Genomic DNA, 18,082 nt, shown 5'->3' on the forward strand with positions numbered 1-18,082 from the left:
ATCCTCTAAATCAACCTGTATCCTCTTAATTTTTCTTAACGAACTTCAAACTCTTCTATAGTTCTTCCCTACTTTCATCCTGCGAACCAATCTTAATGTCATTAAGTACTTTCCTCATAAGCCTGTAATGTAACTGTCAAATGCCTAGCTATATAGGACATGAATTCAGAAACTTCACACTGGTGTCTACAAATAAAAGTAAAAACATGATAACTGTTATGCAGTCTGGCTAACAGTCCTTCTGCAAATTAAATGCTGATCTGCAGTGACCCTGTAGATATACAAAAGACCACTATGTGTAACAGTAATCAAGACTTAATGACTTCTCTCTCCTTGGAATTACAGAGTTGTACCACACAGGCCATAGTCTGAGCTACATGACCATTTAAATACTGAGATGCACATGTCTACCTTTCTACTACATGTTTTATCTGTAATGCACACAGGTTAACAGAAATCATAAAGCACTATCATCATTTGCAAATGCTAATATTACCTAGCACTGGTATGTACCAGTACAGAAAAAATCTTTAACTTTGGAAAACCTGAAAGCTAGAATGGTGAAAGAGATTCAAATGAGCTACAAAGGGACATAAAGTCTTTGGAAAAGCACAGAATCCTCTGCTGTTTTAACAAACATCAACAAAATGAAAAACGTCAGAGCTTTAGCAGAGAAGCAAATTCCTGCCTTTCAGAATACTGCTTGGTTGCACAGCCAGCCATAGAACATGAAGCATAGTATTCCTTCTCTAATGCCCAGTAATGTCCATGCCAGTAATATCTCATTACATTCACACAGGTAATTTGACAATGACAGTTCTTCAAGACCCATTTCAGTGAGGTCTGGCTTCTCTGAAAATTCATAACCTACTCTGCAGCCCCTGAGTAGATGATATTAAAAACGACAGTGGGTGTGAGTGCACGTCACCCAGGTCTGTAGTTCTACCTTCTTTGTTTCAGACTTTCAAACTGTCTGGATGTCATTGTAGTGGGTCTCCATTTAATGCCCTACAACCAACACACAAAACTGTGGCACACATACTTACGTAACAAAGACTAAATACAAGGAAAATTAGAAGTCCTCAAATGAGATGATAAACTAGGCCTTTTTAATGTTGGTACTACATTTGGGCAACATGTACACCCAAACAGCATTCTGGTTTGGGAAATACTTTTTAAGTGATTCTCCATCCTTGCACCTTAACAGTCTGTTATCAAAATGTTCTGACTTAAGATGAGGGACCATTTCAGAAATGATCAACTGGATGACTGATACTACAAGAAATTTGAGTGAAGCTGTACGTTTAATTCTACATGTGATCTGTCATCCATGATAAAAATAAGCCATATTCTAAGGATTTTATTCAACCAGAAGAATAGCGCATGAGGAATTAATGAACTGCAAAGATGCATTTCCTGTCAAGTTGAGACCAAATATTAAGACAGAAATTCAACCTTGATGTTAAACTTTTGTCAGAGACTGTATGCTATTACGCAAAGACACTCAAAAGGCAACTTGAAATCCCTGTCCACATCCAAGTGTATCAGTGATATTATGTGTTGTTATATGACTATCTCACCACAATTTTTAAGCTAGAGCAGTAAAGTGACTATCATCAATGTCACAACAATATTTTGAATATTGCTATTCAGATGCACAAGGCATCTTTATGCACAATGAAAGTGTTTCACAGATTCATAGAGTTTTACAAGACAGAGTTAGTCCATGGACCATAATCACCTTGCTAATTCCCCCCTTACAGTGGCATCTGCTGCCTCCAGAAGAACAAAACAAATCAGGCCTGGGATGAATTTACAGACGTACAACCAACTGTCAATGTTTCCCTTAAATGAAACAAGCGTATCACTCTATTGTATATGTACCAAAAGATTATTCAACAGATGGGAGTGTGTTAGACTTGTTCCCCCTCCACCCTCACAAACATACACAAACATACAGACATACACCCAGCATGTATTTATTATTGATGTAGATTCAGACATTTAGCTCAAATATTCATGTAGCTATTTGTTTTGTGGAGGTATAGGGGATTAAGGATGGTGATCCTTAATAAATTAGAGTACCAGACCTAAAAACACTGTGCAGGAGTCTGTAACAATACAAGGATATACTTCAAGCCTTTCTAGGAAGAGAACCTTTTAGTTAGGAACTTCTGGGGTCTTTTAAGCTACATAACACAATTGGATAGATATACACTTAAAAGGAACATGGCATTTTACAACTGGCCTAATCAGGACAGAGTAGAGAGGAATAATGACTTCTTTTGACACGGATGAGATACTTTTAGCTACTAATTTGGCTAAATAGAAGGATTTCCTGACTACTGCTGCTACGTAGTGGGCAAAGAATGTGAGTTGTGTGCAAAGGTGACAAGTTTTTGATGACTGCATTAGTATGTAGTGGGAGGTTCACACGTTATTTACACTAAAAGCTGCTGTCTGGATCTGTTTACCAAAGGTGACATAACTATACTTCTTTGCATTTAATTATGTCCATTTCTATTACACAACAACTCTGAATGGTGTTATTATGCACTTCAGAACACCACACTTTTGAAATATACTGTGCTGCCTTACCTGTATTCTTAATGCTCTACTTTGATGCACCTGTGTATTAAAACACCATACTTGGCTCATGTTTTCCGGTCTCTGATAAGATTACAAATGAAGTTATGAAATGGGCATCAACCATTTGTATTGTTTGAAGAGTCCAAACTCAGTGCTGTTATCAAGACGATATGATAGTGGAAGATCTCCAGAATTATCACTGCCACACAGCCCTGTCGCTAATTTCAGATATACTACTAACTTTCTGTTACTAAAAGTGTTTGAACATCTTGAAAAACAAGTTAATCAAGCCTCTCATATGTCTCTTTTTGCAAATATGCATCATTTAAGAACTGTGTACTTACTTATAAACTTTTGTCTACAGTTTTAATAATTCTGAATCTTTTCTAGAAAGCTCTACACTTTAACCCATTTCATACTGGACAGAAAACATAATTCTACTTCAGACTTTTGGCTATATGATGAAACTTGTTAGAACCACACAGATGTAAGATTATGTATGAACTCACAGGGTAAAGAAACTTTCTGAAATGGCTATATCTTATATCCTAAATCTTACTGGTAATGTTTATACCATGGTTGTGTATGCAGTATAAGTCCTGCTACAGCCACAGCAATGAACATATAGCATTCACAAATGTTTGCTTTCTTTTTCATGACAGTCTCTTGTGCATTTCTTGCAGTGTTTCTCCCCAATGAATGGAATTCATTTATCAGACTTTACTTTAAAAGACATGATTTTTTCCCAAGTCTTGTTATATTCTAAGAGTCATGAAATCTGTTCCTACCATCCAGCCCTCATCTACACTCCTATACCAAAGATTGTAAAATTTTGGGTAACCATAAAATGCTGGGGCCCATTACAGCGAGTCCTGAAACATGGAGACTGAACGGCCAAAAGAATGGACTTACATATAATAAGTCTGAAATGCTATTTATTGGAATATTCCCTTTTCCCTGTGTATGGTGCATCTCAGAGTTGGTGGTGTATATATATATACATATATATATATATATATATATAAGTTTGGGGGTGGGGTCTTGCCCCCACATGGCTTGCCCCCCCCCCCCGCAAAAAGAAGTTTAAAGGAGAAGACTGAGTTTTGAGATTTGCTCTTCTCCTGTGTTTTTGGCCTTTTTTTTCAGCTTGTTGTGACACAGCATTTCAAATGCCGACATTTCAATAGGGAGCGAAATTTTGCACTTTTTGGCATTGACTTGTAGCTACTATATTCCAGGCTGACAAGTCAAGTTACATCTCTCTCTCTCTCTCTCTCTCCATCTTTTTTTTTTTTTGTGTGTGTCTTCTGCTCTGTATACCCTGTTGCAGATCTTAAGTGAACAAACAGGGGCTCAACCATCAAGACTTTAATAAAATAAAATGCAGTAGTAATAAAAACAGCAAAGCTTTAGAGTAAAAGCAACTCTTTGTCAATGCTAAAACAAAATACAATTCTGCAGTAAATCTTTTTATACTAATACTAATTGCCAGCATCCTCTATCTAATCATCCAATTTCAATTAACATAGTAAAAAGAACACTATAAAAAGACTGTTACAACATAATGTAAATGCCCAGTAAAAAGTCATAGTGTGTGATTTTTTTTTATGATTTTTTTTTTTTTTTTTTTACTGGGGAATTTTTAGATAGATTTACTGCAGAACTGTACTTTGCATTAGCATTGACAAAGAGTTGCTTTTACTTGAAAGCTTTGCTGTTTTTATTACTTCTGCATTTTATTTTATTAAAGTCTTGATGGTTGAGTCCCTGTTTGTTTTCTTTTGAGGAGTTACACTACGGAGAGTTTCAGCTTTGGTCTGCAGATCTTAAGTGCTTAATGCAAAGAGGTATTTCTAATTCATCTGCATTATTTTTCTGTAGTGTCACTCTTGAAAACCTTAAACATATTACGCAGTACCAAGATCGACTGAGGCAATTCTTGTAAAACCCTCATTATGTCACTGTCACTAAAATGTAGAGAATATAAAGATAATTTGGTTTTCTGTTAATTATCTCAGTGTTTTTGGTGTCATCCTCAAAAGGACAAAGAACAACAGGAAAAATGTAATCAAATCTAAATCTATGAGATGCAGCAGAGTCAGTCAGAAAATGCTGTAACTCATCAGTGCAGAGCACCTTATTATTTATTAATGGTTAGCTATTGATTGGACATCTCAAATGTAACCCAGATAGGAAGCTTCTTCCAGCTCCAAGCTATAATTATCGACACAGACATTTACTGTCTTTCTCTTCCTGGCTGCATACTGGCCCACTTCCAGAAAATTACCCCTCTGGGTCCTTAAGCTTATACCTGTTTACAATCTGTCCAGCTTGAAAGGAAAGGCTTGCTGGAACATTTCAACACACATTTTTTCTCCCCAGGAAAGCTTCCTTTGCAAGACAAGAAGCATTTAAGCAGATGAAAATTGCATCCCACTGGACAGGCAGATTTTTCCACTTTACATGCCATTAACATTTGTTTCATGTATTAAAACTCAGCAGCAATCACAGTTAATTCACTGTTATGATTTAAAGTTACCTGTTCAACAGTATGGATACATTTCTTTATTAGTTATACAGCATTTTGCTACTGTATTCCGACTCAACAGACTGGCCTATTTTGAGGTGTGACCCAACAGAATACATACAGACCAGTGAGCAATTATGAAGGAAAGGTACTAAACACTTACAGTTACACCAGTATTTGCAGTGACACAACCAGGCTATGGTGTTACAGAAAACTGGATCAAGTGAATAAACACGTGATTAATAACATTTTTAATCAACATCAAAAACTGTTACAGGTCAGAGCCACAGCAAGATTAATACAGCACTCTAATTTTACTTATTATTTCCTTTGGTGACCTAGTAGATCCTGTTTCCAGGGAAGGTTTGACTGACAAGGTGAAGTGAGACTAATTCAGCTACACAACAGTCACAATTACTACAGCTCGATAACCAACTGCCAGTGCAAGCTTCATGGCTTTTCAGGGAGTCAGAAATGATAGCAGAATGTATGCCTGGGGGTGCGAAGTTCTACATTCAAGTTGTTTAGGCATCTAAGACTCGACCTCCAAACTACAGTCCAAAATGTTCAAGTAGAACACCTGAATTAATATGAGAAAAGTTACAGATGTACAGCCAGTGGGTAAGACCACTGATAACTATGTTTCTGGTAAAGTAGCTCAGGATACAGGCTTTTTGACTCTGAAGTAAGAAGTATTCAAATATAGCATTCGAGTTCATTAAGACAGGAAATGTCCCAGCTGGCATCTATGCACCTGAATGCACACACAAACTGAGCATTTCAAACAATCTGCAGGGCAACCATTAGAAAAGTAAATATGTCACTACAGTGATGCATGAAAGTGCAAAGAGAAGACACCTAACATATTCACTACCTTCTGAAATGCCTACTAACTGCATTAGTCATTTGACTAATGTCATTTGCTCATCACTGTGATCAGTGAGCCATGCTAAACACCCAGATTAAGGTTCAAATGTCCTGGCGAATAAGACAAGCCAAGGACTCAGAAGCTTGGATGTGAACAGTGCTAACCTTCCATCTATGTGTTCCACTACCACAAGGTGCTTCCTCCATCCACCAGCTTGGACACTATAGGAAGTGGACCACCAGCAGTTTGGTAATGAGACATTAAAATGTCCTGTTAGCTGGCTTATGAAAGCCAGCCATCCAGACAGGGAAGGTAATGATTCACTGACCAAGAATGGCCACCACTACCAATGTAAAATTCTGCAGATAAAATGGATGTTAAAGTCAAGCTGAAGGGAAGCACCAGGTATGAAGCATTAATTCACAACCTAGAAATGAAAATACTCGAAGTGAGACAACTATACAGAACTGAAGATATGCATTCTTATATAAAGATAAGAAATTCCACTTTGCCCTTAGCACAGAACAATTTATTTCATAATTATTATGACCCAAGCACAAGTCTTCACACACCTTGTCTTCTCAGGTACAATGAAAAATAAGTATATTCCTTGAATCATCTTGCTTGGCAGGACCTGCTAGCTGAATGGATTCAGAGTATGTGCCTCATGCTTTGTTACAGGCAAGGTTAGACGTGCTTAGTGATACTAAGAGACTTTACTTGCACAGTTCTCCACCAAGAAAATTAATCCCTGATAAACTTTCTCCTGGACTTCTATGTACACTGTGTGTGTGCGTGTTTGGAGACATTTACTCTGGTTGATATTTACACAGTCCTGTCTGTCTGTCTGTCTATCCATCTTCATGCATATGTTTACCATTAAGTTGGTTTGGTCTACGGACCCTTATCAAACATGACCCAAGTTGCACAACATAAAACTCCAGTTACAAAACAAAGACTCTGTAAAGACAGTAAGGTACATAAAGCAATGATAAACACCAAATCAGCACTGCATACACATATCAAATATTTACAGAGAATAAGTTAAACCCAAGGCATTTTATATTGCATAGGTTAGGCTGATATCCGCAGCTATCAGCATATTGTACGTCTGGATGAGGGCAGCCAGCATGGTATACAAAGCTATACTACTGGACCCAGTATCCATTTTCCTCAGCACAATGACCTTTGCACTCATTTAGGTATGAATATAGGAAAGCTGTACTTGAATGTGCTGCCCAGAACCATGTCTCACTGTCCTCTGCAAATACAAAAGAAGTTCACATTAACTTGTATAACTTTCAAATGTGATGAATTGTGAGCTAAAATTAACCATTTTTCTGTGCTGTCTGCCTATGGATTGCCCCAAGCTTTTTTTTTCCTGAATATTAGCAGGGATGAAGGAAAAGGGGTGTATCTCCATTCTTTTCCCTCATTCTGTTTTTTCCTCCTAGGCCTCCTGTAAAAGGAATGAATACTCTGAAGTACCTGTGTCTTGTCTTCAACTGCTGATAACTTGTCAAACATTTTATGCATGTCTGCTGACGGGTCTACATTAGAACACCGACAAAGCCATTAATCAAATGGCCTTATCATTGAAAATGCCGGTGATAGAAGTGTGTTTTGTGAGATTGCGGTACAGTGAACACCAGAAAATTTGTTCTTTCCTCACTGTAGTGTGATCTCGGAGGTGGTATATATAATTAGCAAGGGGTGCAGCCCCCCACAAAATTGAGTTCTATCACCTGCATGTTTGATGATAACGCCGTCTGATTAATGGCTTTGATGGTGTTCTAATATAGACCTTCTGCTGGCATGCCAATCACATACCTGCAAACCTGGATTATAGAATCTAGTACAGGCAACAGACAAAGTTTGATGCTATATCCTCCAGCTAGATGAAGGTAGTAAATACAGTGGTAGCAATGGTACTACTAGCTATGTGTCACTGACTTCAAAAAACATTTTAACAAAATCATCTATTTTATTTACTATTCTGAGGTAGAAGCAGCAGTAGAAGAAAGTTGTAAAGAGCTGCTGGTCCTTCTCGGCGAGGCAAAGCCAGTTCAAATATTTAAGCTACAAACTCATGCATGGACAGAAGCATAATCATTTCCATTTACTAATTCAACTACTGCAGCTCAAACCTGAAATGTGACTACTTTAACAAGAAATATAACCTATTTCCCAGTACAGCAACCTTGGCTTACTAGAATGCAATCATCATGGTCTCCCGTAATGCTCTGGTAATGACTCAAGGGCATTCTGATGAAGCCTTATTTATCCACCAAGGACAGCAGTTCTAACATGTCTTCTTCACCTTTTAGTTCACAATATGCTTAAATGGTCATGAAAATTTGTGAAGAAAGTGATTTTTTTCACTCATTATAGCTAGAGTGGTATACACAATTGATCTTGACGGTAAGCATTAATAATTTCTAGTCCAGTAGCAAGCAATAAAGCTGCTTACCTATAGTTCTTAACCATGTTCAAACTGCTCAGCCATCCCCCAAAACATTTACTATTAATAACTGGGGGAAGTTAAGTAAAGAAAAGGCTATGATAAAGCACAGCAGATTCATTCCATCAGCTAAGATGATAAATCTCAGCAAGTTTCTCTTAAACTGGCACTTGATTCTTGCACTTTTTGTTTTTGTTTACTCACATGAGGAGAGGAACAAATATGCCTCCTCAAAAAGTATAACCATGCATACAGCATTTTTTATTTCCTGCATGGTTTAAAATAAACATCTGTGTAATGGCACAAAATGAAAAAACAAAAAAAACAAACTAATTTCCTTTCTGAATGATCAGGTTAAACTGAATACACAGACAAAAACTGAAATGCTGTGCCTCTCTTAAGATCCTTTCAGTCAGTTTATTTACTATCTCAATGCTTGTTAAACTGCTTTCATCCTGGCAGCAGGAAGAACAAGCATGATGGGTCACATTACATTTCACAGAAATGTTATGTCCTGGCATGTTGCTTTTCATGTGCATATAGCAAGGGAAAGCATAACTACAATTCCCTTGATACTCTGCTTCACTCACTCTCACAAAGGAAGGAATGAAGAGTCCAGATCAATAGACATCTGGACTGCTACAAGGAACCTGCATTTTAGAACAGTCTCATACACACACATACATATATGGTCTATGTCAGATGATCGACTTTTCCGAACCTCAAAAAAAAATATCGAAGAGATCATACGACTGAGTTTCTGAAAACTCGAACATCAAAAAAAAAAAAAAAAAAAAAAAAAAAAAAACCCAATAAAAATCTACCTTTTTTATATTTTTGCAGGGGGGCAAGCCCGCTGCACCCCCCACACCCCCTGCAAATTATATACACTAACTCCGAGATCACACTACAATGAGGAAAAGGGTACATTTTCTGATCCTCCCTGTATTCATTCAAAAGTTTTGAGTTTTCAAAAACTGGGTCATATGGTTTCAACCATATCGAGTTGAAGTTACATACATACATACAGATATATATATATATATATATATATATATACATACATGTGGACACATATATATACACACAGTATATGCACCCTGCCCAAATAAAGTAAACTGAGCCTGGGCAGTAAGTATGTAATCATGCCTACAAATACTGCAGCATAGAAAAACAGAGTGCATCTACAATAATGATGAAACCTTCCAAGAAGAATGTTGTATAACACATTTAAAGTGCACAGAAAAAGGTCCCATTTATTTGTTCAAACCTTCAGGATATCGAACAAATGCCAGCAGAAGAAAAATATCAGCATTTTTATGTGGGAGACTGCAGTACAGCAAGGGTATGGAATTGGCTCTTTCTCCACTGTTGTGCAATCTTGGAGTTGGTATCTACAGTTAGCAGGAGTGTGGAGGGTACAGGGGGGGGCTTGGCCCCCCCTGTATAAAATATATTTTTTTCAATATTGTACAGTTTGATAATTTTGGATCAGTGTCTTGACTTTTGAAACATGCTATACTAAACTAGTACTTTGCGCAGTCAAGTGCAGTGAGTTAACAAAGAATCTGCTCTGGTCGTACAAAATTTAGTGGCTACTTTGAAGAGATACCTTGGTTATCATGCAGTTTATTAGAAAAGCAGGGTGTATTTCAGTTACTCTGAAGTAAAAGTTTCACTATTGAAATAATATACACTCATCAGTAAAACTCCTATGCATCACAAAGTTCAGTACTGAAGACTTAGAATCATACTACACCTTAGCAGTACAGAACAAATGATTCATTATACCATGTACAAGCATATACCATTTCCAGTATACACAGGACTGAAATTAATGTATCTGATGATAAAGCACATACAAACTATTACATTTAGACAGAATTATCTGAAAACGTATATTACATTTTAACTACAGAAGCACTTATATGACAATTTTACGGGGTCTATATTACGCATGTGAAAAACAGTATGAGCGAATACGAAGACGTCGACACGTATTGCGCGAAGTATGGAAATCCCGAACGTACAAAACCGCAAATTCCAAAATGTCAATTTGTTTTGGTTGGCCCGTCTGTGGTTTAACTCTGTAAGGTAAGTAGGCGACAGATAGGACTTTAGTGTTAGGATTTAGGTTAAGATAAGTGTATAGATAGGTAATATATGTAAGGTTTAGTGTAGTGTTAGAAGTAGGGTTATTTTAAGTGTATGTATGTGTATTGTTTATTTTGTTTGGGTACATGTCTGTAGGGGAAGTGTGCGGTAGTTAGGGAGGGGTTAAGGATAGTGCATAGATAATTGTGTATGTGGGGTTTAGTGTAGTGTTGGAGGTAAGGTATTGTTAAATGAATTTTATAGGTGGTATGTATGTGGATTATTTATTTTGTTTGGGTGTATGTGTGTAGGGGACGTGTGCGGTAGTTACGGACCTTAGGGATAGGGAGGGGTTAAGGATAGTGCATAGTTAATTGTGTATGTGGGATTTAGTGTAGGGTTAGAGGTAGGGTTTTGGTGCTTTACCTTAGGTTAGAAGTAGGGTTTGGTTAGTGTATGTGTGTGGTTTATTTATTTTCTTTGGGTAGGTAGTATGTAGAGGGTGGTGAGGTTGGCTGACTATGACAGTTCAATATTTTTCTTTTCGCGGTTTAGTGCATTCGGGATTTTCGTGGTTTTGGGGTATAGGTGTCGACGTTTAGGTATTCGGGAATAGGGATTTTTGCTTTGGTAATATAGACCCGTTTTACGATATCATTAACTAAAATAACTTTTTAAGTTTGTTTAATATAGCAATAACCCACGCCTGGGTGTGGGTAATGCAGGATTTACCCACGGTTGGCGTGGTTTGGTCCCGAGGGACCAAACTAAGACAACCGTGGGTAAATCCCGCATTACCCACACCCAGAAGTGAGTTATTGCTATTATACTACGACATTATTTAAGAAAAGAAATAATTACTTTTCTTAAATAATGGCATTGTATAATGCCTCTTTGCTGCCCTTCCGCAGCTATCTGGTATCTGCGGCAGTTCTGATGTACTTCGCATGCCTACGCAGTACATCAGAGCTGTGGCCAAAAGCAACGGAGAAAGCAAGATCTCCGTTGCTTTTTACTGTTTCGCTATGTTAAATGGGTTTAACATAGCGAGACAGCTTTAAAATAAGCAACGGAGATGTCCGTTGCTTATTTTAAAGCTGTCTCGCTATGTTAAACCCATTTAACATAGCGAAACAGTAAAAAACAACGGAGATCTTGCTTTCTCCGTTGCTTTTTTTTTTTTAAACCTGTCTCGCTATGTTAAATGGGTTTAACATAGCGAGACAGCTTTAAAATAAGCAACGGAGATCTCCGTTGCTTATTTTAAAGCTGTCTCACTATGTTAAACCCATTTAACATAGCAAGACAGATTTAAAAAAAAGCAACGGAGAAAGCAAGATCTCCGTTGCTTTTTACACACTGTGTCACTATGTTAAAGGAGTTTAACATAGCGAGACAGCTTTAAAAAATGCAATGGAGATCTCCGTTGCATTTTTTAAACCTGTGTCGCTATGTTAAACTCTTTTAACATAACGAGACAGTGTTTTAAAAGAGACTTATACTAATGGAAAAAGTCCGGGCGACTGTACCTTTTTCCATTAGTATAAGTCGATTTACAACGTGCATGCTGGCCAATCAGCGTGCATGTTTTGGAATATTAATGGGGGGGTCATGGTATAATTCCACACATTCCACATTATTTATTTATTGACTGATTGATTGACATTTGATTACCAGGTACTTCTAACTGGGTAAAAGCCCATTTTCAGTGGAAGCCTTGGGAGAAAAGCTCCGAATTATTAACAAAACATTTTAAGAGCAATAATTTTACAGTCTTCAAACATAAAACAAAAACATCTGCAGTTCACATAATTATAACAAATTAAGCATAATATAAAAATATTGATTGAGTCAATATAAAGTATAGCACTCATTTAATAATTAGAGAAATTTTAGACAGTTTGTAGAGAAATTAAAGTTAAGTTAGTGTAATACAAATAGGAATTGGAATATGAAGTGAGGGAAAAACAAGCTTATGGTATATTTAGAGAAAAGAGAATTAGATAGAAGTAAGAAAGTAAGTGAAGAAGGGAGAGTAAGGAGATATAAGGAATGAAAAGGTACTTGTTCACATTTATGGATATAGGTTATCCTGGTTTTGAACAAGAACAGAGCCAGATCTTAGCTAGGAAGTTTTTCAGAGTGGTTTTGAAAGATGTACAGAACTGATGGTGTTCCATGCCTTAGCAAACTTGTACGAGTATAGACAATGCCCAGCAGATTTGCTAGATTTATAGACAAACAGGAGTTTTTGGTCACTGGATTGCAATGACCAACTGGGAACATAGCTGTCTTGAATGTTTTTTTAGTGCTGGACAGGCAGATGGACGCTGGATAATTTTATAGGTGGTAAGAAGTTGTGTATATATGTTATGTGATGTGGCAGTTCTAATTAATTTAGGCTTTTCAGTCCTATACAGTGGTGGGTCCTGAAAGGAGTATGTGCTGCAAATTTAGCAACTCTGAGATAGCATTCTTCAAGTTTTAATTTTTGTGAAGCCTGGAAATTAGTAAGGATGAGAGTGCCACAAAAAAGACTTGGGAGGAGATAAGTAGGGAATCCAAAAAAATCCGCACACAAAGCTGGAACCAGTGATAATATGTCAGCAAACAGTTTTTATTTTACACAGATTTTTTTGGATTTACTAGTATGGTCTCTGTTTTTTTGTCTACAGAAGATAAGTAGTGGCAAGTGTAGTTTTAGTTGCATCTGTGAGAAAGTTTTTGGCTCTGTACAGCATCCCTAGATTTTTGATGAGTTTTTCTTACGCAATTTTGTATATGCAGGTCAAATGCAAGATTATCATCCACTATCACCTCTAATAGTTTGCTATGAGAAGTGACTTCAATGGTTGTATTATCAAGAGAGAGAGAGACCTTTAAATTTATTTTTTTCCTTAGAGATGGATTTAGGGAAAAAAGTAGTAGTTTGGTCTTTTTGGGTTGAGCATGAGTTGTGAGTTACGAAGCCATGATTCAGTGGCTGCTAAAGCTTCCTGAGTAATTATTTTGGCAAACAAGCACTAAACACATGCAGTCTAACTTCTATTAACAGAAATGATCAAACAGTAATATCCTGCATACTTGCAGCTACCACAGAAAAAGTATGTTTCATACATACAGCAACACCCCTCACACCACCCATGAAGGGCTGGGCTGCACAACTGCATCCCTCCTCACTACAATTAACTCAAAGATAATTTATTCTTGTGGGAAAATGACATATTTAGTATCACAGTGGCCTCCCATGCTATGCTCATTCATCATAGATATTATGCTATGGTTGGCTCATTGACACAGAGAGATAAAGCTGATTGTGACCCAGATGGCCTGGGACTAACAGGTGCCTGGGTGCTGGAGGAGCTGATGAGGGAAGGTGGGAGTGTGCACCCGACACCAGCTCGCCCATTAAGGAATAAGGAAGACAGTCATGTCAACTGCAGTGCTGGCACCTGCTGAAGAGAAAACAGGTGTGAGGTGTGCAGCATGTAGACCACAGACACACACTTAGCACTGCTAAGCCATGTCCACTTGGTCACCTTCATGAAGCATGTGTAAGAAACAGCAGCCTCACATAAGAAAACAACACTAGCCCTTGTGTCTACAAATGCTCATATCAGCTATCAGAATAGGGATTAACCCAGAAAATGGACAAACACTCATAGCTGCATGGATGATGGCCATACTTGACAGTACATTAAAAACAAACCCACGTATTTGACTGTGGTAGTGATAAGTTGCCAAGCTGATTGAGTCTACTGACTTAATTTAAATTTGCTAGTTTTCACCAGTACTCACTTCACTTAATCAAAGTGCTGCTGGAGAACTCAACTCCTAACAAGATACTAAGTTTCAGTTCATCTTGCAGTAACATTTAAAGAGGGGCACCAAGAAAATTACTTCAGTCATTACCTTAGGGGAGCAAAGAGGTAATAATTAAACTTCCCATATAAGACTACTGCTACCTGAAACACCAAATCACAAAATTGACAAAATGTCTACTGAATTATAAATGATAAAATGAAAATAATCTTATGAAATGCTTAATGTTTGCACCTGCCTTGCATATGTACACTCAAGTTCTCAAATGTGAGCTGCGGGCATCCGAGGTGTACACCAGCTAAGGTGGAACTGAAGCTGTTTAACTAGGCTTCTGAAATCAAAAAACATCAGTTATATGCACAATGTAGCATTGCTGATAAAGTGGCAAACATAGCTACCTTCCAAGTAAACACAGGTTTGATTCCCAGACAATGCAAGAGGCCAGTATATACAGGCAATCAACCTGATCTGTAGTAGCATAACAACAAAAAAAAAACTAATTTTGTCTGTCATTTTCCACACAGGACTAAAGTAGTTGTTGTTCACAAGGTATTTTCTGCAGTCCAAGGTTTAATTCCATCAGCCCCAATTTGCCTACTGTTTGGCTATGAACAAGTCATTTAACCAGGCAGTGCTCTGGGGCAATTAGGAAATTGGACTAGACTACTTAAAGGTCTCCTGAGCAGCATGAGTAATAACTATCAGCCTGCTTGTGTTCAGCAGTAACACATTATATCCAGAGTAATAAATAATCAAAAACTCTAAAGTGATGTAATCTGTAACCAGGTTTTAGAAAAGGAAAGTTGTGTACACTTACCATAAATGTAGATGTTCGAGTGTATTCACTGTTGCAGTCATTACATTTGGGTTATCCTACTGGCAGGTTGCCCTCAGTCGGCCTGAATTCCAAAGTCTTGGGTCCTGCGTCGGTTGCTGTCGCCTCTTCCCTGACGTCAGGTCGTCAGGGGTATAAAAGATGCAGCCGACACCATTTTATTTAGTTTTTCTTGCCCCAGATGTCAGGTGCCCCCATAGGCTAAAATTATGTAAGTAAAACATACATGCACCAAAATAAGCTTTATCTTCATCTATAAGCAAATACACCACCTGGGTTGTATAGATTAGAGAAATAAAGATAGGTTCCAGCAAAAATAAGGGGGAGAGCGGGTGGGTAACCTGGACTGCAACAGTGAATATACTCGAACATCTATATTTATGGTAAGTGTACACAACTGTACTACGCTCTTTGTGTTTCACTGTTGCAGTCATTACATTTGGGTTGAGTCCCAAAGCTATGGTTGGGGGGCTGGAGCTAAACAGCATTAGGAGCGGCTATGAGGCTCTGCAGAACTGCAGTGGCAAAGCCTGCCCTGGATTTAGAGTAAAGAGGCAAATTGTAATGTTTTGTAAAGATATGCACTAAACTCCAAGTAGCAGCCTCCAAAATGTCTTTGGTTGGTACTCCCCTGAGAAAGGCTGCAGAAGTGGCTGCAGCTCTGGTTGAATGTGGCCTAATGCCCTTAGGCACTGGTTTGCCATGCTGTGAGTAGCAGAAACAAATGCAGTGACCTATCCACTTTGAAATAGTCTGCTTGGAGATAGCCTTTCCTTGTGATGCTGTGGCATATGCCACTAGTAATTGCTCTGTCTTTCTGAAAACTTTAGTTTTGTCCAAGTAGAATCTAAGTTGTCTGTGTACGTCCAAAGAATGCAGAATTTTCTCCCCCTTGTTCTGTGGATTTGGATAAAAGGTTGGCAAATGAATTGTTTGGTTAAGGGCTACACTGGATACCACCTTAGGCATAAATGTAGGGTTTGTTCTCAGAGAGACCCTGTCTGGATAGAAAATGATAAAGGGTTCCACAGCCATGAGAGCCTGTAGCTCTGAAACTCGTCTTGCAGAAGTTATTGTTAGGAGCAGAGCTGTTTTCCAAGATAAGAACTTTATGTCTACAATAGCAGCTGGCTCAAATGGAGGTAAGGTGAGTTTTTCCAAGACATAATTGAGGTCTCATGCAGGTATTGGCATTCTCCTTGGAGGCCTTAAGTTTTTGGCTCCTCTGAGGTACTGCCTTAATAAAGGATGAGAAAAGAGTGGTGACTCTGTATTGTAATGAGCCGAAATGGCAGAGACATGGATTTTAATTGATGAAAAAGATAGGCCTTTGTCCAGCATCTCAGTTAAATATTGCAAAATCTGAGGAATATTTGGGACAGCTGTATCAGTTCCTTAAGCTTGGTTCCAAGCGCAAAATCTCTTCCATTTCCCAGCATAGGATTTTCTAGTACTAGGCCTTCTGGCTTCTAAAATGACATCCATCACAGCTTTACTGAGAGGTGTGGTTTGTATGGCTACATTATCCGCCATGCTGCCAGGTTTAGAGTCCTGAGTTGGCTGTGCAGAATCTGATTGTTTTGCTGGGACAGTAAATGAGGTATTTGAGGTAAGGTCCAGGCTGGGCATTGGGACAACCTCCTTAAGAGCGGATACCAGTACTGGCGTGGCCAATCTGAGGCAATCAGAATCATTTTTGGTTTCTCCTGCCTGACCTTTAGGAGTACCTTGGGGAGGAGAGGCAGTGGAGGAAAGGCATATACTGATAGGTTTGTCCAGTTGAAAGATAAGGCATCCACTTTCCAAGCTTGTCTGTGATAAGTCCTTGTGCAGAATCTTTTTAGTTGATTGTTTTGAGGAGAGGCAAATAGATCTATGTCTGGGCGTCCCCATTTCATTGTTATCATGCTGAAGATTTGTGGATCCAGGTGCCACTCATGGGGATCCATGAGGTTTCTGCTTGGTTCGTCTGCCAGAGTATTTTCCTTTCCTGGCAGGAATTGTGCCTGCAGATGAACTTCGTAAGTCAATGCTGTGTCCCATAAAGCCATGGCTAGTCTGCACAGGGGGTAAGAATGAGTGCCCCCCTGCTTGTTTATGTATCACATGACCGTGGTGCTGTCTGTCTTTATCAGTAGTTGTCCTGGATGAAGTAGGTCCTTGAAGGCTGTCAGGGCATTTTGAACAGCTAGCATCTCTTTTTGATTGATAGTAGAAAGAGAAGTGAGCAAACGCTTACGAAAAACCCAAGAAATGCTGCAAATATGTTTTCAAAGAATGGTGCTTTCCTCCTTGGCTACTGCTGTTGAAATTCTTGTTTCTTCTTTAAAAGAACTTTTATTAAAATGTTTTAAAACAAAAAACAAAATAAAAGCTACAACCTAGCCATTTGAAAGATAGCATTGTAACACAAAAAAGAGAGATGAGCGCTCTCGGTTTATCAACCTTCCTCAGATCTGCTTAACATTTGCTGCTACTTCTATTTATATTCATGCTGCTTGCTTAGAGTCATCCCCCACAACCAATGGGAGCCTCTATGCTAATTCTTGATGTACTTGTAGTCCAATCTGATGTTCTAGTTCTTATTTCTTGGAAGCCAATTACATTCTTCCATGCAAATGAGTTTTAATAAATCTACCAATGTTTATTCATTCCTTTCTCTCACCTAATTTGCTATTCTTTTTCTTTTGCTCCAATGGCTTGTGTGTATCCTGTTGCAAGATGCAGGCTCCACCTTTTTATGTCATGTTCTTATTTGCCTTTTGTAAAAACTAATCACTCTCCCTGCATAGCATTTTTCATGTATTTCGCCTCTATATTGGAGGCGTCTGTCTGCCTATAACAGGGCTACAACCTCTTCTCTTACACAGGTTGTCTTCATTAGGT

General features: G+C 38.3%; 1 protein-coding gene across 7 annotated transcripts in view; it reads right to left on the bottom strand.

Annotated features, from left to right (window-relative positions):
- LOC122793545 (ATPase family protein 2 homolog) overlaps positions 1–18,082 on the bottom strand; it is a 1,053,089-nt gene that overhangs the window by 726,100 nt on the left and 308,907 nt on the right. The window contains exon 1 of one of the 7 annotated variants that reach the window (XM_044061688.1): positions 2,599–2,787. The exons of 5 other annotated variants lie outside the window; for them this stretch is intronic. In XM_044061688.1, coding sequence (XP_043917623.1) covers positions 2,599–2,658 — 60 coding nt within the window. In that variant the 5' untranslated portion in view covers positions 2,659–2,787. Of the gene's footprint in view, positions 1–2,598; positions 2,788–18,082 lie in introns of those variants that run through there. One more of the 7 variants, XM_044061690.1, reaches the window with a different exon arrangement.

The sequence above is a fragment of the Protopterus annectens genome, chromosome 2.part0 (genome assembly GCF_019279795.1).
Source record: "Protopterus annectens isolate FY-2018-M chromosome 2.part0, PAN1.0, whole genome shotgun sequence".
Lineage (NCBI taxonomy): Eukaryota > Metazoa > Chordata > Ceratodontiformes > Protopteridae > Protopterus > Protopterus annectens.